Source organism: Phocoena phocoena, chromosome 2, assembly GCF_963924675.1.
Source record: "Phocoena phocoena chromosome 2, mPhoPho1.1, whole genome shotgun sequence".
NCBI lineage: Eukaryota > Metazoa > Chordata > Mammalia > Artiodactyla > Phocoenidae > Phocoena > Phocoena phocoena.
Window position 1 is genome coordinate 167,786,223 of NC_089220.1, and position 25,713 is coordinate 167,811,935.

Below are 25,713 nucleotides of genomic sequence, written 5' to 3' on the forward strand. Positions count from 1 at the left end.
TCTCTGTACCAACGTGTCCAGGGAAGAGGAATGGCAGTTTGGGGAGGAGGAGGGGTGATGAGAGACCACCAGCATCCCTTCCTGCCCACACAGTTTCCCTCATCATCCATCTCCCTCTCAGCCCCAATGTTAATTCCTAGTGGCAGCGATAAGGTTCCATATTTTCATATGAAAATAACTCTTTACTACATCATGGTTGGGGCCCTCAGTTGCCCATCACTCTAGGGAGTAAGTATAAGTCAGTGCTTTTGGAAAATGTAAAATTTTTTTTGTATAGTTGATTAACCATGATGTGTTAGTTTCAGGTGTACAGCAAAGTGATTCAGTTATACATATACATGTATCTATCCTTTTTCAAATTCTTTTAATTACTAGAATTAGACACAAAAATCAACAAAAACATCCTGTTCCCATATCCTGACCATAATGCCAAGGGATCCCATTGTGCATATTGGAAGACAAATCTTAAAGGAGAAAAATACAGTTCATTATTATAACGTTCTTTTCCCGAATCAAACTCTATTTTAAAGGGACCAAGGAAGTTCACTGTTTATAATTATGGTAAAATTTTTCTGGCGAAGGGCTTGGTTTTGTAATGCCAGTACTTCCTGAATGACCTGTTTTGACCGCTGTTTATTATTTTATCTTACGAGCCCTTCCTAGGATAAGTTATCACGTGGGTAGCAGCCGTGTGGACACACATGGAGCTCTTTTCCCCAAGGTGGTCCCCGAGAATGTTTTACCGTATAATTCCTGCAACACTTTTTTTCCAAGTCAATCCACGCAAATTGTCAAGTCACCACACAGTCCAGGCAATTCGAAAATTCACTTCAGTCCGTGAATTCCCCTTGCTTAATCTACATGACAATCAATGTTAAAGAAGTAGTCTTGCTAAGCACTGATTAGTTAAAAAACAAAAACAAAAAACTAGCAGTTTTCTGTTACTCCTGTAGCCTTTGGGGGCTACATAGAACAATATCATCTAAGGATGATAGAGTGATAAGTTTTAGCGGGAGGGTCTATGTTTTTCTTATTGTACTAATCAGTACTAACAGCAAAATGAACTGGGATGAAGGAACTACTCAGTCCAGGGGGGGGCTTCCAAGAGACCACAGTGGAAATACTACCTACATCATTACAATTCTAGGACTCAACCTGAAAGGTTTGTTAAGTCAAGGTAGCAGGCATTTTTTGATAAACCCCGTGAACGCTTCGGAAGACTTTTATTGTGCAGCACTGAGAACCCCGGGATCTGATGTCAGAATACAGCTCTAAGTTTGAAATCTGCCCCTACTAACTGTGTGGCGTCCTGCAAGTCACACAATGCTAGTGCTACCAGTAATAACAATGAGACTAACATGCATTGACTGGTTACTATATGCTAGGCGGAGTTTTATACTTGGTGCTTTACAGTGTTTGATATTTACTGTGTCATTCAATCCTCCTGTAAACCTTGTGAGGGAGGTACTAGTAATGTCAATTTATAAATGATTAAACAGAGGAACTGAATTCCTCAAATACACACAAGTAGCACAGGGTCTGGAGCGGAAACCTGGTTACTGTCTCCACATTCCAAGCTTTTAGCCACATTCATCCGCTTCGATGAGCCTTAGTGTCCTTACCTGCAGAGTAAGGACAGTAAAAATTCTCTTGCGGGGTTGGCGTGAGTGGCAGAGATCAGGAGTAAGGCATAGTACAGGGACCGCTTCTCAAACTGGTAATTCGTTATCACTGCTGGGGCTGCTGCTATCAACAGTGGTGGTAACATTAGTCAATTTCTAACGCGAAGGCTCACGCGTCCTTTCCTCTTTGCACACAAATCTCTGTGAACAGAGCCAAGCTCTAAGCATTTAGGAAAGGTTGGTAGAATTACTATAGTTCAGCAGGGCCAAGGAGCAGGGTCACCAAAGGCTCAGGCACCCGATCTGTGACCATTTGGACGCCCGCCCAGAGATCTACATTCCCCAGTAACGCGCTTCTTCTGGTAAGATCGTTCTTCCCATCGGAGCCACGGGAAGATAGCCACGCATCTGGGTCCAAAGTCCGCACACGGGGTAATCTGTGCCTTTTGCTTCTTTGCACAAAGAGAAGGTGCTTCCAGCTGGCAGCTCTGGCTGGCCTTGTGGCATTTTGCCCAGGAAACTTCATGAAGTTATCTGACCCTATAGCATCACATGAATCTTTTTTAATTTCCTTTCTTTTAAAATTTATTGAGGTAGCATTGGTTTATCGTATTTATAAAAGTTTTACGTGTACAGTGTAAGGTTTTGACTTCCGTATACATGACAGTGAGAGCGTCATATGAATTTTTAAAGACTGTCACAAAACCAAGAATCTCAGTGCAAAACAGCCACATCCGAAGCAGCGGTCTGGTTCAACAGTCCTCACTTTAATGGCAGTTCTTTCTTAAACACTAACACCTAACAGAGAGAGCATCGCAAACATCAGTCACAGCTTAACTGGGCACTTAAAGGCTGCATGGGTAAGCGTAAGAGATATGCATTTTTGCTATGGAAATACCTCTAGACCAGACATATGTGATGCAACAGCTGTTATCCAAAGCTGCCCTGCACCAAGACATGCTTGTCTGGAAAAGCCAAGACTGCCAGACAGCTTCTAATCCTCAGAGGAGCCTGCTGGCTGTCACCCGGCTCTCTCTCCCTCCACAGCACACGGGCAGGCGGGGATGCACAATGCCACTTCCGGACCTCGCTGCCGTACAGCCGTGATGGCTCAAAACCCTGGGTCCTGTGGAAAGTGCTTGGCTAACCTGTTACACAATTACTGAAATACCTACCAGGCTAAAACTTCCATTTCTAAAGCAATGTTTCTCAACATGTGGACCTAGGTCTGCCTGTGTCACCATCTCCTCGTTAGAAACGCAGATTGCTATGCGTGTTTGTCTATTTACTTGTCTGTTTGTCTCCCTTGTTAGCGTGTAAGCCCTGGAGAGTAAAAGCTGGCCTGTTTACTGTGGTGCCTCATACCCCTAACAGTGTTTGGCACATAATGAGGCCTCAATAAATTAATCTGTAGAATGAATTGATTCCCAGGCCCTATACCTGACCTTCTGAATCAAAATCCCTAAGAGCACGGCCAAGGAATATACATTTTAAAGACGTACACAGATGACTTTTATGCACGCTAAAATTTACAAACCATTGTTGTAAAGTAATTCATCCAATTCTAATTGGAGAGATGAAAAGTTTTGTCTCTAGGGGCCCCCATACTAGCGGTCTTGTCAGTCTCTAAGGTAAAGGGAACATATTAATACAATCCTAGGGGGAAGCTTTTTCCTTCTACTCACATACCTCCAACAGATGTCGATCTGCCACCCACAGTGTGCCAGGCTCTGGGTTCCTAAGTGGACAAAACAAATACGGGCTTGGACGGCCAAATGCCTGGCAAAGTCTGGAGCCTACCTGTTAAGAGCACACCCAGAGCTTTCCACTCTACGAGAAGCGAACACTTGGACTTGATTATTTGACAAGGCTGTCCCTTCTCCCTGCCCTGATATGGAAATGGGACAGACTGTATGTTCATTACTGTTTTCCCGGCAGGTTTGAATGACACCTCCGATCCATGAAAGCCAGATATTATCTCAAAGGATTTATCTTATCTTAAAAGACAATATAACCTTTCTAAAGAGGTTTCCTATATGTTTGGCCCTTTGAGTTTGTTCTGGAAGCTTGGCATTTTCTTTCTAGATAAAGCCAGCCTTTACCTGGTCCTGGGCTGTCACACAGGTGACTGTCTTGTCCTGTTTCCTCATTTGAAAAATAAGACAATTAGACTAGAACGAGGTCTAGAGCCCCTCGCAATTCTGATGTCCCCTAATCTGTTACTTCTCCATGAGGTCTCACTGCCTGGGCTTCACAGATTATCCAGATGTGATTAGTGAGCAAACAGCTATTGTCAGGCCGGTCTCCCCAAAACTCTCCAAGGCAGAGAAGGTTAGTTGTGGTAGACTAGGTAACATTTGGGACTTGCAAACCATTTCTGAGAATTCTCTCTCTCAGTTTCTATGTTTGCCTACAAAAATACTACGGCAATTTTAATGCACTTAAAACTTGATGTAAAAGGTAAATATAAGACCTGAATGTCCTCTGAAATTTGAACTTTTTGTTTCTGTCACGGTGGAGCAAGGTGTTTTAGCACAGCCAGATCTAGGAGAGGCTGAAAAATCACAGCTTTGAGGGATGCTCCCAAGCCAAGCTGTGAAGTATAGGGAGACACGCAGGGCATGAAAGGGCCTCCAGAGCCCTTTCCCCGACCCCCACCCCCCACCACAAAGCTTGCCCTTCCATTCCCTCTGTCCTTCCTTCAGAGGCCCATCTCACAGAAGTTCCCCAAAGGTGGGCTGCTCTGAATTAGAGTCATACCCTCAGCACCAAATTTAATGCCCTTTGTTCCATTGCAGCCCAACCGACTAATCACTGGTGATGTGTCCATTGCCATTGCCAGGTAATTGCATTTTAACTGCCTTTCTTTGGAAAACAGCCTCACAAAACTCAGTGGTTCTCCATTCTTTCAGACCCAATGTCTACGTTATATGCCAACTATTATGTAATACCTTCTTTGTTAGCCTGAAATGAAAATTGTAGAAAATATAACTTACCTACTCACTGTGCCCAAATTATTTTTATAAAAAGGAGCAAGGTTAGGGGCTTCCCTGGTGGCACAGTGGTTAAGAATCCACCTGCCAATGCAGGGGACACGGGTTCAAGCTCTCGCCTGGGAGGATCCCACATGCTGCGGAGCAACTAAGCCCGTGCACCACAACTACTGAGCCTGCGCTCTAGAGCCCACGAGCCACAACTACTGAGCTCGCGTGCCGCAGCTACTGAAGCCTGCACACCTAGAGCCTGTGCTCCGCCACAAGAGAAGCCACAAAAATGAGAAGCCCGTGCACCGCAAGAGTAACCCCCACTCGCCGCAACTAGAGAAAGCCTGCACAGCAACGAAGACCCAACGCAGCCAAAAAAAAAAATAAATAAATAGATAAATTTTTTTAAAAGGAGCAAGGTTAGAGAAGTAGTTTATAATAAGACAACATATTTCAATAGGTAAAGCTTAAGCGAGACCACACTAGAAGCTCTAAAGGAGTAGCCCAAATGCTTGCTCTGTGTCTAAATCTATATCTACCTAAAGTCACAAGGACCACCACAAATGACTATAGAGCTAGTGACACATTCCAAAACCTCATTTACTGTCCCCTAAATGCCAGTAGCCTCCCCAACCACTTATTGTGACAAACGCCTCCCCATCATTTATTTTTCCAAATTGTCTTCTACAAACCTAGATCAATGGCCCAGATGTGAAAAGTTTAGCCAGTTTAGCAATGCCAAGAGAACTATTTTAGTTTAAACAATAGTTCACAGCCTCCAGTAACATGCAGCTACTCTGTCCTCTGCCTGTTTTTTTTCCCCAAAATCTTGGGGTAGGAATGTCATAATGCATAATGACAATCTCAACAATAAAAGCTAACATTTATGGAATACTTCCCACATGCCAAGCGCTTTAAAAAATTTTTTTGCATTTATTAACTCATTTAATCCTCATAACTCCATAAGTAATATTATTATCACTGCGTTCCAGGGATCATAATAATACGCACAGGGAAATTCAGTAACTTGACTAAGATCACACATCTAGCCACATCTAACTTCTTGTAGAAATCAACTCCTTTGATTATTATAATAGTGAGGTTTTATAGTAAGCAAAGTACTACCTGTGTTTCTATTTTAGGAAAAGAACATTTCAGAGATGAAAGGATGCTTCTTTCTCCAATGCCTGTCTGCCTGTTTGACATTTGAGTCCATGAGTTCTTGGCCTCCTTTGTGCTTTTAGCCCTTGGAATGTAATTCGGTAGCTTTTGACAATATTTTCATCCAAATGATTCAGAGTGGATTTTCTCTTCTTGGCGCTTCGTCTCTGTGTGAAATTGCAGGTCCATTCACTGGAAGATTTGGAATGCAAATCTTTTTCTGAACTCTGCTCTCATTGCCAAAAATCTTGCTCCAAAGCAGGTTTGTTTTAATCAAATTAAGAAATGACCTAAAAAGCAGGCTGTGTGCAGAGTGGAGAGACATGTGGACAGTGGGGTCGGGCATCTCCTAAACGTGTCAGAAATTACAGTCCAGCATCATTCAGGGAGGAAATGCCTTTCTTTCTGGAAACAACCGAGGAGTTGTTCTAACTGATCATTATTATCAATGATTTAAGGTTGGACTTCTACCCTCCTGTGGCTCCTTGTAAAGACGACAAAGGAAATTATTCAAAGCAAACTTGATATACTTATTTTCCTTTCAGGGGGAAAATGATCCCATCTGATCTTGAAAGAAGGATCCTTGAAGCCAAACAAAAAGTAAGTTTTTGAAGGGAGCTTTATCCAGCCCATAACAAGCTGATGGTATGTATTTCTGTTTCCATCCAGTAGAGAACACATTTTTGTTTTATTTTTAAAAGAGAATATGGAATTTTGCATTGTCGTTACTTATTTCTCTGAGTGATAGGCTCTGCTTTGAAAAGGTCTAAGTTACTGAATAAATACCGTACACAGTGGTACTGTAACAGTTTCCAAAGGATTTTTCTTCCCACGTGATGAGAATTGGCACTAAACAGACACATCGGAAGGGCTGTATTCACAAGCAGAAAATCCCAGGAAGCTAATGTAGCATATGGGAATTACTGTGTGTGGTTATTTGAAAAGAGCCAATATTTCCTGCCTAGACACATGCTGATGTGTTGGCCCTTCAAACACCTTATTTTTCAGGAAGCAATTCAGTACTTTTTTTTAGAAGTGACAATTTCTGAAGACCTGCTAAAAATTCCTACAAAGCTCTAGGAAGTCATTTACATCCCTGGATGGTTCACAGGCCAGAGCTTTTAGTAGATCTAATCTACAGTTCCTAGTTCAACGATATAACACACGAATTGTGTTATTAGAATCTCAGGAATAATTATTCATTTTCATATGCCCTTTTCCCCCCTACAAAGTGGCAGCTGCATCCTTTCCCCTTGTTCTGGTACTGGAACCACTTCTAGTCACATAAACCTTTGCTGCCACCTAAAGACTGACTCTGTAACGTCAGGTTCCATCATGAATTTGAGGCATTCTTGGGCATCTTTCAGCAGTGGCCTATTATTTCTATCCATTTTCATTTAGCCACGGCCAGACAGACTGAGCCAACTTAGACAGATAAAAGTCATGGCTTACTGTTTGGCCCCAGTGAATCCTCTCTTCTAAGACTCCAAATAGGAATAATGGGCTGGTCAGAGTTCTTCCCTTTGTCCTCTTGACTGCTCACTCTGGAAGATTTATTACGTTCAGAGGCCCTGTTATGAAAAAGGAAGATTAGAAAAGTAATCGGGCGTGGGGTAGGGAAGGGCAGAAAGTCTCCCTGGAATATATCAGTGGTTTGTGGGCACCACGAAGCTTACTCACCTCTGAGTCCAGTGTAGCCTCTTCTGAGAACCAGAAGTCTGTTCTCATAAGGCAACTGGCAGGGCCAACAGAACGGCCTGGAGAACCTAGACCCTGGAAAACGAACATCATTCCTACTAGGCTCCAAGGTGTTGTTAACCCTCCTGATGGTTCCAAAAATGCAGACGTGTATGATAGGAGGAGAATGTCCACTGTCTTTTTTTAATCAGCTTTTTAAAAGGATCCTTTGACACCCCCCCCCATTTTACAATATTTGGGGCTCTCTCATTTGCGCAGGGATTTGTCCCTTTCCTTGTGAGTGCCACGGCTGGGACCACCGTGTATGGAGCATTCGATCCCCTGTTAGCTGTTGCTGACATTTGCAAAAAGTATAAGGTCTGGATGCACGTGGATGTAAGTATCCCATAGGGACTGCCACTAAAATGTCCTTGCACGTTTTTTCACCTGGAGCTCATGGAATGAAATGTATTCTCTCTATTTTTTTACTTTAGGAGTTTATTTTCAGGATGGTGATAGTTAAGCTTTTAAAAATCGCAGAGACAAAGTAGTACACAACTCGCACAGTACATAACATTCGCTGGAAGCATTCTGAGGCTGATTATGCCTTAACTTTCCCAACAGGATAATATTCTTATTTCTATGACCAGGACCTGAGCTGTGCACTTAGTTCTCAATTCATTGGACCATAATGTCCAAGGAGGAATATGGCCTGTGTACACACACACACACACAGTCACACACATGCAAAGCTTACTTCCCTATGAGAATGGTCCAAAGAGTAAATAGGAGTTGCATTTATATAGGAAATCCAATGGATGAAAAAATTCAGCTCAAGTCAGAGACTAGTATAATCAAACAGGAAAGCGGACTTGACAACTTGCTAGGAAATATGAATCCGAATTTCCAATGTGTTATCTTAGTCAGCTAGTAAGGTAAACTATATATGAGATGTTTTGACTGCAGGGGTAGTCACACCAAAAAATAATGGAGATACACCCATCAAGACATTTCCAAATGAAACAAAATGTCAACTTTTAGAAGGACAGATTAAAGGGATTAAAGTTTAGACTGGTATGACTCCAAGTGTGGCTCCAAGATCAGCTGCTCTCTGCAAACTGTTTAGGACCCACCATGAGATAAGGGATCAGTGCCAAATCATCTCTAAGCACGATGCTTGGTTCAGCTGATGTGTTTTCCATTGTGAGACTTTCTCGAAGCAGGAAGCATAAGTTGATTTACATTCTGGTGCAAGAGGCTTATGTTATAGAGTAGACTGTTTTGAGTAGATCATTTTGGCTTTATAGTAAGCATTCAGACCAAATTAATCCCTCTTTCTTAATGAGCAGAAAACCTCCAGAGGCTAAGTTAGGTAAATTTCCATTACCCCAGAGTTATCCTGCATCGCAGTTTCCAGTCGTCTTTTCCTTCCCTGATTCACAGTGTGAGTTGTTCTTTAGCCTGCCAGAGACCCCTTTATTTCACACATGAAGACACTGAGAAAAGGTTGACAGACCCAAGTACCATCAGTGACCTGGGTCTTGGAACTGGAGAGCCTATGAAAGCTCACTAGCTGATTCAGGAAGAGGATTACCTTGACAGCCTTAAAAGCAGCGATGTGTGTCCCAAGCCAGCAGATGCAGTAGGCTGTCCTCCAGAATTTCTACTTAAAATAGAAGAACCAGTTGTATTAGCTTTCTTTGAAACATATCAAATTTATCACTCATTATCCTTACTGTTTATAATTCTATAATTAAACTGGAAAAAAATCTTAAAATATTACACATTTGGAAAATTGGATAATTTTTCAAAGTGTAAAAGGACTGAAATTACAACAAAGAAAAGAATGCAATTATACCCAGTTTTTTTCTTTAAAATTATCCCAGGATTATTTTTACACCCAAAGAATGTTAACATTTTCCAATGAATCTCCATCTTTACATCTTATCTTTGAAGGAGATCATTACACCAATTCAAATCTTCAAACTTGAGAACAAATTTTTAAAGGGGCACATTCTTTATTGCTCAACTAATTGGCTGATACAAATCTTGCCTGCTTGCTTTTTTTTTTTTTTTTTCTTTTTGGCTGTTAGTTTTTGTTTTGGCTTTTGGTTTATCTTATCCAAAATTACACATCAGTAAAATAGGCTTGGAAGGTGTCTCCTCCCCCTGGAATCATGCAGACTTGTCAAAAAGAGTTTTCCTTGCAACTTGAAAGCAGTTTAAAGGGTCCCAGCCCATCTTATCTACTCTAAACTGTGGAGATACTAGGGTTTCTAGTTCTGAGATTATGAGCTTCACTAAGACTGAGTGGTGGTGATGGGTTGGGGGAGGATCTCTCTCCTTCTCATGCAGACTGAGGAAATGTTTGGCCCCTTACATCCATAGAAATCTGAGGTGGAGCCTGAGACCTTAGAATAGCCCCCCAATTTAACCTTTGGAAGTCTAGCGGCCAGTCTCCAAGTTACCTGGGGTTGAGGCTGTACCTTTCACCTTATGCAATGCTTGCTGTTCCAGAAGACACCAAACTCTAGAAATCCAGGCAATTAAAAACACTGCCTTTTTTTTTTGTATGCTCTCCCTTTTCCAGGCAGCTTGGGGTGGGGGATTACTGATGTCCCGGAAACACAAGTGGAAACTGAGCGGCGTGGAGAGGTACACACATTTTTCTTGTTAAAAACCTAAAGTGTGAAAGCTGAATGTGAAAAGCAAATTACACCCAATTTCCAAGAACTGTGGGTGTACAGATGAGTCCATTCTGTGCAGTGCCTGTGTGCCTTATGTGCTCATGTATGCATGAATATTATGTGTAGACAACGAAGAAATTAAATCCCATACCAAGTGACCCAAGTGGAATGTTTCCAACTGGCCTCCATGGTTGGCCAGAGGACTCAGGAATGACCTTCCTGGGATCTCTGAACCAACTACCAAAACTGTTTAAAACTTCAGGCTGTCCACTGTTTTCTAGGGAGATATACAGCTTTCATGTTTCATGAGAGGATAATAGCCGCTGCTTTAAAGAAACCAATAAATAATTCTGTGAAGCAAATAAGCACATTGTAATTTATCAGCGTTGAAAGAGGAGTTTGGGGTTTAACATGGCCCCTTTACTTAAAGTGAAACCTGCCTGTGATAACATGATCTGATAGCTTCATCCCCATAATAATTTTTCTGGTGTAGCTCTGTTGGATGCTGCAAAGCACATTTTATTCAGAGACTAAGCAGTAGACATTGAGAAAAGCCGCAAAATACAATGGAAATAATTTTTGATTAGCGTAAAGCCTACTCAGGGCCAAAGGAAAAAGGAAAAGAGATACAGAATGCAAAATCAGCCTCGGCCTTTGGTTCTGACCCACGTGCAGAGGGAGCTCAGAGTTCCTGGTCCTCCGCGCACAACATGGCAGGTCAAGGACAGTGGTGAGCTCTGACACTCCGGGCAACTGAGAAAGCCTGGATTCAACCAGGGCTGCCCATTGCCCACTGTGCCCTGCCCAGTAGCCAGATGCTGCCCAGGAAGAGTTTCCCACTGGCTCTGCCTCTGGACATCTTGGCACAATTTCTGTCCCAAGGCGAGAAGAGAGGCTGGTGGAGCTCAGAAGCATCTGGGAGCACTGGGCAGGCAGGGCAGCCGGGCCAGAATGAACGGCAGGGTGTGCTGTGTGACATCCAGGCCCACCCATATGTAGAGAAGCCGCGGCTGTGGAAGGGGGGCAGAGGCAAAGTCTGCGGCACTCTGCCGCAGTAGCGGAAAGAAGGCCGGACAGGCCAGCCCAGGCCCAGGTTGGCAGGGTTGTGTCTCTGAGTCTGCTGCCTGCCCTCTGACTGCAGGTGTCAGTTCAGGTGTGAGTGGGTGAGGACAGGCACGGCCCCTTCCCAGAGGGAGCCAGCTTTAGGTCTCTGCTTCTGGTCCATTGGGCTGAATTCCTTTTTTTCATGAAGATCCACCTGAAACCAGAAGCTTAAGGACGAGGCAGTGAGCTAAACAGTGAGAGAGAATGAAGAAGAGAGAGCCATTCAGAAGGTGCCTGTTCAGAGGATCAGAACAAGAATTCAATTGATGTGCTATCGAGAGAAGTGGCCTGGACACAGAACCTTCCTGTCTTTGAGTCCCTTTCAATTGAGCAGCCCAAAAAGTGAGAGGCTGTTACTGTACCTTTCACACCAGCTGTGACTCCAAGTGCTGACGGCCAGCCGTGGAGCCCCCTCGACCAGTGATTACCTGAAAGCTCACTAACTCACCTACCCTGGGCCTTGGAAAGATAAACACCCATGTGCTTTTGGACTAAAGACTAAAGACTTTTGAGAGCAAAGCTTAGAACATTGTCATGGGACATAGCGTCCTCTCTAATTGCCGCAATTCTTGAAACTGTGTTGTAAGTAAATCTACTAAGTGGAAGAGCCAAACAGGTAGTCTTTTTTAAAAACGAGGGACCGTCGGCCCTTCCCTGGCGGTCCAGTGATTAGGACTCCGAGCTTCCACTGCAGGGGGCACGAGTTCGATCCTTGGTCGGGGGGTTTGAGCCGAATCCCCTCAGCCATCCGTTGATCTGAGAGAATCCATCTCAGTGACTCGTCGGCAACAGGCACACTTTCTTTGGTGGATAAGATTGTAAGGCCACGGGACACCCCTGGCCATAATGTGCGTGGACACACGTTTAGGAAAGAAATTTGCCTCACTTGAGATGTTACATTTCTCCAAGCACTAGGACTCTCTCTGAAGTGGAGGAAATCTGTGGTCGATTCCTGTCGCCAAATCCAGAGGTGGACCAGTGGTCACAGGGATCCCAGAGTACCGTCCTCATAACAAAATGGCACAAGCACCCGGAGCCCTGCCTCGCATCCCCTTCAAAAGCCAACCCAGTTCTCAGAAAGCACCTTTCTTCCCTGAAAACAGTGTCAAGCTATTTAGGGATGCTGTGGCTGAGAGAGTGCCCGGAGCCCTGGCACTCCAGAGCATGTTTCTGGGTCCTGTCAGGGACCCTTCTTTAATCCCTCCTGACAGCAGGCTGCTGTGTATCTGGAAGAACCCATTGTTGCGGTCCACTCTCAAGACTTTCTGGCCAAGCTGAAGGTTCCAGCACAGATTCTGCCGAATTACCAATTATTACTCTCACTCCCACCCCTGAAACTCAGTTCCCAGACCTCTGTCATAGGCAAGCCACATCGCAAGGCACGGCGCGGGCACAAAGTCAAGTACGACACGAAGCCTATCTTCAAAGGCTTTAGAATCTAGTAGGGAGACTGCAGTCAACCATGGATTACAATTCAAGGCAGAGGAATGAAAGGCTCAAGAGACCGATCATTCCTCCTAACCAGGGTTATTAGAGGAGAGGAAGCCTTCCCCCGGGGGTGGGCGGTGGAGCTTCATCAGGCAGAAGTGGAAGAAGGGCGTGAAGGTGAAAGAGCAGGGGCACGGAGGTTTGAGCGGATCCTTGGTGATAGTTCAGACAGGTCTGGTTGGAGACTGAGATGGATTCATGGCGGTGACCAGGGAGCTAGCGGAGGGCCCAAAAGAAGTCCTGCCCGGTGAGTCTCAGCGCGGGGCCCGGCCGCAGAGCCAAGTCCAGATCACCGTAAATCCCCGAGCCGAGCGTCACTGTTGTGTGAGCCATTATTACGCATGGAGAGCGTTCTGTTTCTCAGGTTGGGGAGAAAACCTGGAAAGGCCCTGCCATAGCAGCCATAGTGCAGATCCGAGGAGAGGAGTGGCATTACCTGCGCTTTGGAAGGGCTTCTCTGGATTCAGGAGGAGAAGGAGGCCAGGACTGGCTAGACCCTGCTGGCATCACAGAGGTCCAGGTGCAGGAGGTAGCGGAGGGGAGAGATGCTGAGGGTGGGAACCGGAGCAGCCGCAGCAGCTGCGAGGGAAAGGAGGACATGAACCCAGGAGAGCTGCGTTATCATCAGAGACCGGCTCTTCAGTGTAATTTGAAGGACCGCTGCTTCTGCTTCCTTCACTTGCTTCTGGCATATCTTGTGTGTGTGTATAGAAAAGTCGCACTCCAGTTACACTAAGAACACCAGGTGTTACAAATGCTGAAGCATGATTTGCATCTAATGCTTTTTTTTTTTTTTTTGCCTTGCTGTACTTTCTAATATTTTAGGAAGTTCCAGAGAGTTTCCTCTTTGACAGATTTTACAGTTTTGTATATCATGTTGAAAAGCGTGAGGGACATTTATTTTGGATACGTCTTTGATTGAGGTAGCTTTAGCTTGTTGCATATATCAAACTGCCTGGGGAACTTTTTCAATATGCATATACCAGTCACATCCCAAGGAAACACTGCAGACTCTCCAGGGTTTTGAGTGAATACCTGTGGCATTAGGTCATGGTTAGAGCAAGGACCCTGTGTAGACAGGCAATGGCTTGAATCCCACTTGCTGGTTGTGTACCCTTGGGCAAGGTGTCTCTCCATCTTTAAAACTGGTACAATAACAGTATGTACCTCACAGGGTTACTGTTGTATGGATTAGATAAATTAGTCCATCTGAATCAATTAGAGCAGTGCCTGTCAATAGTAAATACATAGTACATGTAGTTAGTGTGTGAATACTGAAAATTTTCCAAATGATTCTCATACACACACACACAAAATCTAGCACCAAAGTACTACAGAATAAAGTGCTTTATACAGAATTAAAAAAAAAAATGCAAGGGGTGATATCGGTAGAGGGAAAAAAAGAGAATGAAACCAAAACACTAAGGTTTGGGAGCTGGACGCTGGGAAGGAAACGGGTGCGAGGAATCGAGGTCCAGGATAGAGGAGAGAGAGAAGATCTGAAGGATGAGAAGGGAGCAAGTTAACGAGTTCACTTGGGATCTTCTGAGTTTGAGGTGCCAACGAGGGCCCTGCGATATGTCTCAAAATGGCCCTAGGGGGCTCAGCTCTCTCCAACTTACGGAAAATCACAGAGGACTGCATCCCACGGCAAAACATTTTGAAATGAACCCGAGGCTGTTTCTCCCAAATTGCTAACATTTCTCCAGTAAACGAATGCCCTGTCTTTGAATCACTCTGTGCGTCTTTTTGCACCTTTATGAGGCAGCCCCTCTGAGAGAATTCAGTGACCGGTCGGTGTGAGTCTTGGCAGCTTCTAGTCTAGAAAGACAAATGGGCCGCTGCAGAGAAATAAACACCCTCAGTCAGAGCCGTGGAGAACAGCTATCTTCTTCTCCATCAGGTGCCATTACTGAGAAAGCTGCGTTTCATCAGGATCAGGCATCTAGCTGTAGAATATTATAGAATGTACAGAATGACAGTGTATGTGTGCCCAGTGTCGCAAAGCTCGTGAATGATAGAGTTGAAATCAGTAGCAAGAGCCAACCTTATTTGATGTTTACTGTGCGTTGGACACAGTTATAAGCCCTTAACCCAAACAATTTACCATTATTCTCCTTTTAGACACAAGGAACTCAAGGCACAGAGAGGTTAAGTAACCTGCTTAAGGTCGCACAGTTAGGAAGTGATAGAAGCTGAATACAAACTCGAGCTCCCCTCCCTTAACCACTATTTTCCTACAGCTCAGAGCCCAGGTTTCTTGACTCCGGGGTCATTCTAAACAGCAAAGAGAAGTTTCCCTAGAAGGAGCTTTTCAATATCAGTTTTTTGTTTGTTTTTTTAAAATTATTATTCCTGAAGTCTTTTAGTCCACCATGCAGGGGTGTAGCCATCTGGCCATGAACTGCCTTCGCTTCTTTCCCTGATTCCAACACATCTGACAGCCAGTGTCAAAGCTGAAGAAAGACCAGACAATGAGCTGGACTATTCATCTATTCAGATAAGATCCCCAGGCCAGTAAGTGTTCTCTGACTGGCCAGCGATGACCGCCATTCATCAACTGGATGAATGGGATCTTTCCCAGCATCTCATTTCTTCCCAAGGTTCTCACACCTTGAGTGCCGGAAACAGGGTGAGCCCCAGTCTGTTGCTCAGCCAGGAGAGGGCCAGCAACGTGCAGCACCCTGGAGACAGCTGCCATGGATGGTCCTACTACTTTCCTTCCTCCCGTGAGTCTGTTTATGCCAAGGTCGTGTTCCCGAGGCTCTTCCTCAAGGATTCTCTGTCTCTCAGAAGACATGCGCAGAGACTCCTGTGAAGAGAGTAGCTGCTTTCCCGGGAGCTGGGGGAGGAAGGGGTTGGAAGAGCACAGCGGGGAGTTGAAGAAGGCTGCAGAGACCATACTTGTTCAACCTTAAAGAATAAGTGGGATTTAACCAAGTGAAGCAACGGGAGATGACATTCTAGGAAGAGGAAATAGCCCTAGGAGACCCAGGAGCATGAGAATAGAATTTTCTGAGAACAAAACGTACTCTGGTGTGATGGAAAGTGGTACGGCAAACTGACAGGACTCAAGACTGGCCCCGTGGCCTGGGGTCACCTGTGTGGACACGTGAGCCATACCCCGCAGTTTGGAATTTAGGCCGGAGGCAAAAGGAAAGAGGAGAGGGCCGTAAACAGAGCTAGAAAATAACTATGGTACCGGGTGGAGGATGAAATGGGAACCAAGCATCAGTTAAGGCAATATATCCAGATTAAAATAATAATAATAATTATTATTATTAAAGGACTCTGTACCAGGACTGTGGTTTAGGCTTTTCAAGTAGCATAAACCCCTGAGCTGAGAATCGCTATTACTGATGGGAGAGCATTCTATTTATCAAGTATGTTGGGACAAAATAGATTGAAAGCTGCTGTAGGAGCCACAGCTCATCTCCCCCGCGGTCCAGAAGGATATCTCTGGATGAGACAAGAGATGGAAGCAGGGGATGAGCTAGAAGCTGTTACGAAAGGACACATTTGAGACATTTGATAATTGACTGAATGGGAAGAAGGAGGAGCTAGGTTGGGAAAAGAACAAAGTTCAGCTGTGTCATGAGCCATTGCTCTGAGCTCCAGGGCAGGGCTGTTGTGTCAGAAGCAGGGACACTGGAGGCACATGAGGGCCCCTGCCTGGTGCCCTGCTCCGTGGTGACCACAGGAGGGACCCTGGACTGGATGATCCCAGTCACTCAGAGAGGTTCTCAGACCACCATGGAGGCTGAATGGACATACTAGCCCTCACCTACTGTCTCTGCAGACAAAGAAAAAGTTGTATATTGAAGAGTCCACTTCTCGTTTTGTAAATTAATGTCATGCTGGAGTCTGAGCAACAGTACCAAGAACCTCGAGCTCTGTTGCCCATCACAGGGTCCTCTGTGCCCGTTACGGGTGCCACCCTCTTAACGTGATTTCTTTCCTTTAGGGCCAACTCTGTGACATGGAATCCACATAAGATGATGGGCGTCCCTTTGCAGTGCTCTGCTCTCCTGGTTAGAGAAGAGGTATGTCTTTCCTGACTTGTGGCCCAGTCCATAGGTGGGGTTGTATAGAGTAAATGTGTGTAGTGACAAAATCAGCGTGATTTTACAGGCTGGAACAGTGAGCCGCATCCACAAAAAGGGGAGATTGTTAATTAGGGTAATTGTAAGGACCTGCTTTTCTGTCCAAATATAGGATGGTTGTATTTTGACAAGACGAGACGAGACAGGCGTGTTCCATGAATCGCTAAATTGTTGTAGCAAATTGTTGTGAAATAGGTGTAGGACATTAGGTTGTACTCTGCAGGGTCAACAGAGAAATACCATTCAAAAAATGGTAATGGGATAGAAGAGGTGGAGCTTCAGGATGAGGCAGGTGGCAGTTCCCCACTGTCCTTTGGTTAAACCACACCTGGAGTGGTTTGCTTAGGTTAGTGTCAAATCGTATAGGGAACCCCATCAAGCTAGAGCTCGAACAGTGAGGAACCTTAGTCCACATGGAAGAGAGGTGGTTGAAGGAATTAAAGATGTTTCGTCTAAAAAAATTTAATGTAAAGGGCCGAGAGGAAGGCAGCCTTTGCAGCATAAATGACTCAAGTGGGAGATTCGTTTTTGCTTGATGCTTCGGGGGGCTGGGTTCGTAACACTGGATGGTACAGCTTTGATGGTAAAATCCGAATTACCATGATTTGAGGTCTGACTTGGGATCGGTAAAAGGAATGCTTTTCTGAAAATTAAGCTGCCCAACCGGTACTGAATTACTTATGCAGGAATAAATTCATCATCGGGGAGGTGACTGAATGGACATTGGGCAAACACTTATTAGTAAGAGGACAGAGAGGTAGAAGGGGAAGGAATAGGAACTTCCCTGGAGGTCCAGTGGTTAAGACTCGGTGCTTCCACTGCAGGGTGCACGGGTTTGATCCCTGTTTGGGGAACTAAGATCCCGCATGCCTTGTGGTGTAGCCAAAAAAAAAGGGGGGGGAGGGGAAGGAATGTTATAAGACGGTATTAAGTACTCTGTGTTAAGAGAGTTCTCGGTTTTCAAAAAGCGTGGGATATATTAGCTTAAAGAGTTAAAAACAAGTTTCATTACTTCAGGGCATATCAGAGGATTCAGTTGCTGATATATATTATAAATATCTAAAACGAAGGTATTTATGATAGTTTCCAAAGTTTACTCGACCAGGAGAATTTCTTTGACGGCAACTGTTTTACAACCAGCAGCTATTCACGTATTTTAAATAGTTTAGGATATAATGGCTCAGAATCAGGACACTGTCTCACCTTTATGTGACTTTTACTTATCCTTTTGTACAATGAGGCTGGTGCTGTCCCACCTTCTAGAGGTCATGTGCTTTGCGTTGCTTTTCCTGTCCCAGTAGAAGCTGGTCTGGTCTGTCCGTGATTCCGCACTCCCTGAGTGGTTTCCCTTAGGATTGATGGCACCTAAGCACGAGCTTGCATGGCTGGGGGAAAATGGTGCTAAGTTTCTGTGACCGTGAAACAAAATAGATGCACCAATTGCTCAGTCTCATTGGTCTTCGAGTCCAATTCAATGTCATTCTACTGCTCTATTACAATTACATTGTATTGAATTTCTACTAGTCTCAAGAAAAAATTACTTAATGAATTCCACTGAATAAAAAGGCCAGACTACAAGACTGAGCCCAGTTCTGTTGTCTACCATCTGGACACTCGGTCTGGTCTTTCAGGACCTAGATCAAATTTTAGTTGCCTTCTGTTTCAGTTTGGAGAACTTTTAAAAAGGGCTCGCACTTCTAACTTCAACGAAGTGATCACAGTTTAGTCTTTTCTTCTCTTGTCGTGAGTCACGAAAGAAAAAAGTAAATGCCAAAGTTTCTGTAAAATCACAGTCACACTGTGGATAACCAAAGCGTCAAAGGCTTCCTGTGGTTCGAGACAAATTGCAGTGTGGTGAGGACACTAATGATGCTGTTTTAGTCAGAGAACATGATTCATTCACTGGTCTTCGGAATAGTTCAATCACTTTGCCACCCATTTTCCATAGTAAGCTCGTGGTGCAAGGGCAAATTCATGGTAATTGACAACGAAACTTTCTACTGTAACTACCATTAGCAAATGAGTATGAAAACAGTGCTCGGGCTTCCCTGGTGGCGCAGTGGTTGAGGGTCCGCCTGCCAATGCGGGGGACACGGGTTCGTGCCCCGGTCTGGGAAGATCCCACATGCCGCGGAGCGGCTGGGCCCGTGAGCCATGGCCGCTGGGCCTGCGCGTCCGGAGCCTGTGCTCCGCCACGGGAGAGGCCACAACAGTGAGAGGCCCACGTACCGCAAAAAAAACCAAAACACAGTGCTCAAGCTTTAACTACTCTTGAGAGAAGAGTGTGACATCTGAAAGATTCCCTGTTGAAGACCCCGGAGTAGCAATGTCTTTATTGTTTTAGATTTTAGCTTATAAAAACGATAGCAATGAATTGTCTTAAAAACTATGATATCCATAAAGAACTCAAACCCTTATAGCTAAATGATAAAGTACTTGAACTAAATATGAACGAAACAGTAGAAGAATCACACCAATAATATTTTACAAAACCAAAGCGTTTCCAAAATAGTTTGCTTACAAAAAAACCAGAACATTATACTCTGATTGATTTTTTAAAAAAATAAATGCCTTCTCACTGAAATTCACCTGACCTGGATTTACATCCCAACTGTTCCATTTCTAGGTGTAATTTACAGAGCAGCTTACATAAAGTTTTTGAGATTCAGTCTCATCTGTAAGATGGGAATTATTAATAACCAGCCACAATAAAGGGTATTGTAAAGCTTAAGTAAAGTAATCAACAAATTTTTAAAAAGATAAATGCCTTCTCTTAAAAAGGCGAGTAAAAGTACATATATGCCCTGTTGTTAACCCCTGGTGACAGCTGACCCTTAGCCATTTATCCTATAGACTTGACCTATCACAACAGCCCATCCTGTCGAGATGTCGGCCTCATGTTGTTTTCTCATTTGATTCTTTCTCCAGGATATTCAGTGCCTCTTTCTTTTATTTTTTTTTCCTTAATAATTTCCATCACAATGTAAATCTAATAGAATACCTAATAAAGTCAGTAGAGTCTCCTAAGTTTTCTCTTCTCTTCTAGGGATTGATGCAGAGCTGCAACCAGATGCAGGCCTCCTACCTCTTTCAGCAAGATAAACACTACGACCTGTCCTACGACACTGGAGATAAGGCCTTACAGTGCGGACGTCACGTTGATGTTTTTAAACTCTGGCTAATGTGGAGAGCAAAGGTGAGCACGCTGGGATCGGCTGAATGTCGACTAAAAACAGACACTATATCTGGTGACCCTTATTATGACATGTTAAAAATTGATTTGCAAATTGAAAATTATTTACCCAAGATTAGGTTTCTTGAATCCTAGATCTAGTTATCTACACGGACAAGAATATAAGAAAACCCATTGAGCGTTTTCTTTCTTTCAAACCTAATTGCTTCTAATGCTCACTCATCTAGAACACCAATACATGTTGCTTTATACGGCAGAACCTCTGGATCCCTAAGAAGTGCTTCATTGTTGTTTTTGTCCCAACTCTTGTTTTTTACCCAGTGATTGATCCTTTGGGCAGGTTAAATGCAGTCTTTTTGTTTGGAGAATAAAAAGGAAAAAGAAAAAACCCAGCACGATAGTTTATTTTTGACATTTCACAGGGTAACCTCTAGTTATAAAGCTTTTTTCAAAAAATCTGGAACTACCTAGTGACCTCTTTTGGTTCAGTTTCTCTGTTTACCTCAGAATTTAACGGCAGATGATCACCCCTCTTTCAGAAATGGAACTCTGTAACTAATGGTGTGCGCCACGGGCTGGACCTAATTATAGCTTTCAAAGAGCATACGTGTGCAGTTAATGTAAGCAGGCTGGAAGGGTCAGAGATTCTGTTTTTCATTTTGGCCAGATTCCTAACTTACGTGTCACAAATCAGTGACCTTCCACCTGGTTTCATTAATCTCCCACGGGAGGCAACGGCCTGAGCCAGCGGGGACACTGGAAAAACCCAACTGCTAGAAAAATCCAACTGCTAACATAGTACGTGAGAGAAACCTGACAAAGGGAGAGATGAGAGGGAAGCTGGCCTGCCCCGAGGTCCTGTGTGTTTGGGAAATGGTCCACAAATTTGGCTCTCAGCTTTCTAAGTAGCCTACACAAAGAGGTAACAGGTTCAGCACCATAGGAACAAGCAAATAACTTGGTCTGCTGCATGAGAGCACCGAATGGGTCCTTCCTCAGGTCTGTGTAAAGAGGTACGGCCCACGTCCACAGCACCCAGTCCATACGCAGGTGTTTATAAAAGTGTTCAAAGCAAACTGAATCGACTCAAACAGTTCAGAGAGGCGGCTGGCTAACAAGAAAAAGAGGGGGCTTGGGAGTGAAACAATGCAGTCAGCAACTATCTTATGGAATCTTCTTTAAACCCATCCTGGAAAAGGGCAGTTTAACTAGAAAGACTGTCTTAAAAACTATGATATGGACACATGCCTTTTGCTCAATGCACAAATAACTCTTAGATGGTTTCCGGGGATGGCTAGACTACATGGTCTTCAAACAAGCCTCCATGATGGTATTTGCCCCGGTTGAGTTTTCTCTAAGTATTGCTAAGGATCAGACAGCTACCTGGAGTGAGGCCCGAGGTGAGTTACCGCCCCATAAAGGTGGGTGATGAGTGAGGTCAAATCCCTTGAGCTGGGCAGGGGACCCCTTCCCTTTCCTCTTTTGAAAGTTGAGAGCCTGACAAGGATAGGTATCTGGTCCCCACCGCCCAAGACAAGACTCATGCGGTAGGCAATAACACTTTCATCTGGCAAAAATAAATCAATCAAGAACGTAGATTATTGGTGTACTCTCAGGCTGTTTTTTTTTTTGTTTTTTTTTTTTTGCGGTATGCGGGCCTCTCACTGTTGCGGCCTCTCCCGTTGCGGAGCACAGGCTCCGGACGCGCAGGCTCAGCGGCCATGGCTCACGGGCCCAGCCACTCCGTGGCATGTGGGATCTTCCCGGACAGGGGCACGAACCCGTGTCCCCTGCATCGGCAGGCGGACTCCCAACCACTGCGCCACCAGGGAAGCCCTCTCAGGCTGTTTTAAATTGAGCAGGTTTTTCATTTCATTGATTTGTGGGAATTGTAAAATGACAAAGGTAGACATCAGCTAGTATGTTGAAGCAAGCTTGGTCTCTAAACATTGTCCAGTATCAATCTTTTGGTCTCTTGTTCCCCTGGTGTTTTTATTAAAATGATGATCATTAGCTATATTTATACAAAAACGCTTCTGACACTGTCCATCGGTTCCTGCTGCTGCTTTTCCATCGGAAACCTCCCTGCCAGTGTGGTGCAGCCCGCTGGTTCTCAGAGAAATCACTCGGAGGACGTCAGGTGTGAATGAAACAGCAGGACCAAATGAAGCTTGAAATAAAGGCAAAGGATCCAGTTTCTAAAGGGCTGAAATACAGGCACCAGAAGAGGGGGTAACAAGAGAGAGAGAGAAAGAGAAAAATCACAGTGGCGACGTAACTTACGGACACATTTTTTTTTTTTGCATTGAAAAAGTTTAATATTATCATCATCCAGAATTTAAAATATTGTAAAGTAATTATTTCATGTACATCATGTTTGTGTAAAGGAATAATTCATTTTCTAACATTCATATATAAGATGTGAACAAAAATGAAGACACACTGATAACTTGGTAATTAATGAAAGTCAACACATTATTTATTCTTAAAATGCAGAAGTAGATGACAGTGAAGAATTACAAGTGAGAATTTGAGTTACTTAGAAGACATGGACACATATTTTTTTTAATTCCTTACGCAAACCCTTAAGTGTCTAGACGGCTAAATGGGAAAAACGTCCATTGTCTTTCAACTTAAAGCTGCCTTTTTAAAAAATGAAGTGATAATAATTATTAAAGTAATAAGCTCAGCCCTACAGTCCACATCAAGGGTGAGGATAATTACAATCCAACACCCCTAACCCTGTAGTAATGCCAGACAGGGCAGGAGAAGTACCCACTCCTAAGGAGAGCCGAGAGAGAGTGGCCACATGTCATTCTATTTTGCATCTGCCAGAGCAGTACAGTAAGTCCTCGACATACGAACCTTCAAGTTGCAAACTTTCAAAGATGCGAACGTGCATTCACATGTCCAATCACGTAAGTTAGTTCACGTGTCTGGTGTACCTTGTCACGTGCGTGCATCCTCTACAAGTGGTTGTGCTTTTGTGTACTGTACGGTACTATTTTCTGTGTTTGTTTCTTATGTATTATTTGTTAAAAGTATTATAAACCTTTTACAGTACAGTACTATATAGCCGATTGAGTTAGTTGGGTACCTAGGCTAACCTGGTTGGACTTATGGACAGATTGGACTTATGAATGCACTCTCGGAACAGAAGGCGTTCGTTTCTAGGGGACTTGCTGTAATGAGGAGGAATGCGGCATTAATCAGCAAACCCTCTGTTATCAGATACACCTGGAGAATACAGTGTTCCAGTGAATCCGCATTTTCTCCTTAGTAAGATAAACCACATGAAAAGTATTGACCTAAGTATAAATTACAGTTCTTTCACCGGTTGATAGAAAATGGAGCTAAATGCACTGAAGACGGCCGTCATGTTAAGTCCAAGACAATTTGACTGGAGCAGATTAATGCAAAAAAGAAAATATTGAGCCTCCTGATGTGGGACGCTAGGAGGTGTTCTGGATGGTGGTACGATTTGTAAGCCTTGCACTGGCAAAGACACTGTGTCTGCCCTCAACTCTGTTCTTATTGGGTAGACCGTTTATTTTGTCTGAATTTTATTAGAGAATCCTAGGACTTTAACCTCAGTGGCTAAAACTCACGGGTAGACATAAAAAAAAACCCAAAAAATCTTAAAAGGAGTCCCCTTTTTAAGGCCTGCAGTGATGGCTTAATATGTAACTATTGAGTTTTTACCGTAAATCTTCGTGTTTGTATATGATTATGCAAATTGTCAGATTTCCTTATAGTTTTCTATGATTGGCCTCTGTAATTAAAATGTAGATAACAGAGGGGTTGGCAAATGGCTGAGGGAAAAAAAATAACAGGAGAAAACTATTAAGGGGAATGCCTGGCACTCTTTGCTGAGTGAATGAACGTTCCCTTTCTCTCTAAAATATCAATTTATTTTAATAAGCAGATACTGAGCATCTGTTACCGTGCCTGGTGCTGAATGGGCCCGGGGGCTTCAGTTCTCCAGGCAGGAAAGAGAAGCGCTCCAATGACCATCACAAAGGACAGAACACAACTGGTTATAAAGGAAACACAGACACACCTTGAAGAGTTAAAGAAGGGAGAGTTCAGTCCTAGTTTGGAAGCCAAGAACGATTTATCAAGAGGTGATCTTCGAGATGTGTCGTGAACAGGATGGTAGAATAACTAGGATTTTGACCAGCAGAGCTGGGAAAAGGACATCCCAGGAGGAAGGTCAGGCAGGGGCTAAAGGGCGTATTTTGAGCTAGTAGGGAGTCTCAGTTGACTGAAGGAGAATTAGGGTGCTGCCATCCAGATGAGAAGTGAGAGGGCCTGAGTGGGTGCCTCTAAACCCATCCTGGGTGTGTGGGGGTGAGGGATAAGATAAGACATCTTTCTCCCAAAGCTCCTTCAGTGTAGCCTGATGCTGGGATCCAGCCTTCCACCCACAAGTGCTCCTCTGAAGCTTCAGCTTCCATCACAGCGACTCAGGTCACGGCGATGTGATACCTGACAAGGTTTTATACGTGTCTTTGTCATTTTCATAAGAAGAGCTGTGTGGTGTATAATGATTCAACAAGCATTTGATAAACGAATGAATTTTGGAGAATCTCCTAAAAACCTGCAAAACCTTGAAAAGAAAATATAGATCTTTTCCCCATAAATACCCCATTTGAAAGGAGGAGCCCCAGGCTTCAAAGGGCACATCGGAGCTCCTGCGTCGCTCCCCCTGTACCTCTTTAGCCTTCGTCTGAGGGGGCAGTCAGAGTACTCCTGAGCGTCTCCAGAGTGAAGTCCCAGACTAGCAAAGGCTGAAGGGCTCCCATCCCGTCCGTGGTAACCCCACTCCCTTTGCAATACAATCACACTTATTTTCAGAGCGTTCATTTCACCTTGCTACGTCTCTGTGTGGGAAATCAGACAGGCACCGTCATTCCCATGTGACCGGAGAGGTTCGCCAAGGCCATATGGTTGGACAAGGTCAGAGTCATACTGGTCCTGGACATAAACTGGATCAGGTCCATGCGAGATGAAATCCAACTCTAGGCTGGTCCAAAGGATCCAGTTTGGAGAACAATAAACTCCCCTCCCTCTTACCTAAGGTCCATACCAAGTGGACCCAAACTGCCAGGTCGGCCCAAACCAATCCTAAATCCCTGGCACTCACAGACTCATGGAGCGCAGGGGTGCTGGCCTGAACAGTCAGGCATCAGCTGGGTCCTTGGAGTCAACAGGAACCAGTCAGCAAGGGTGGCGGTCTCCAAAGAAATGAATTTCTGAACCCATCAGACCTCTTTAATGCAGCTTGTTCTTAAACACGTTTCAGAGGTTACAAGTCACTGGCTCTGCCAGATCCCGCCTTTGGCTGGGATGATGAGACTGTGTTAACAGGAAAGTGGGCCCATCTTATCTGTATTACAATTGCTTCCTCTAGATGCCAGCTTGGATTAGTCACTGGTAGGCCTGTTCTAAGTTCCTGGGATGAGCAGTAGCTGTTTCTCTAAGCTTCCCCTGAGCACTCCACAAATACCAAAGGAGTTAGGCGTAAAGCCGTGTTGAAAAGTAATCCCCTAGTGTGTCCTGTTGTCAGTTAAATAGTTCCAGTCCAAGGCTGTTGTGTTGTTTTTCCCCAAGTCCAGATCCTGGGCTTCCAAGAGCTGGAAACTAAAAGACCTCTGTGATAATGTTCACCCATTACAGACAGATGAGCCATTT

At 44.2% G+C, this 25,713-nt stretch overlaps 1 protein-coding gene across 1 annotated transcript in view; it reads left to right on the plus strand.

Annotated features, from left to right (window-relative positions):
* Window positions 1–25,713, plus strand: part of GAD2 (glutamate decarboxylase 2) — a 66,613-nt gene that overhangs the window by 33,441 nt on the left and 7,459 nt on the right. Inside the window, exons 9-13 of the mRNA XM_065872754.1 lie at window positions 6,313–6,367; window positions 7,724–7,840; window positions 10,035–10,099; window positions 16,688–16,766; window positions 19,873–20,022. Of these exons, the coding sequence (XP_065728826.1) occupies window positions 6,313–6,367; window positions 7,724–7,840; window positions 10,035–10,099; window positions 16,688–16,766; window positions 19,873–20,022 (466 nt within the window). The remainder of the gene's footprint in view (window positions 1–6,312; window positions 6,368–7,723; window positions 7,841–10,034; window positions 10,100–16,687; window positions 16,767–19,872; window positions 20,023–25,713) is intronic.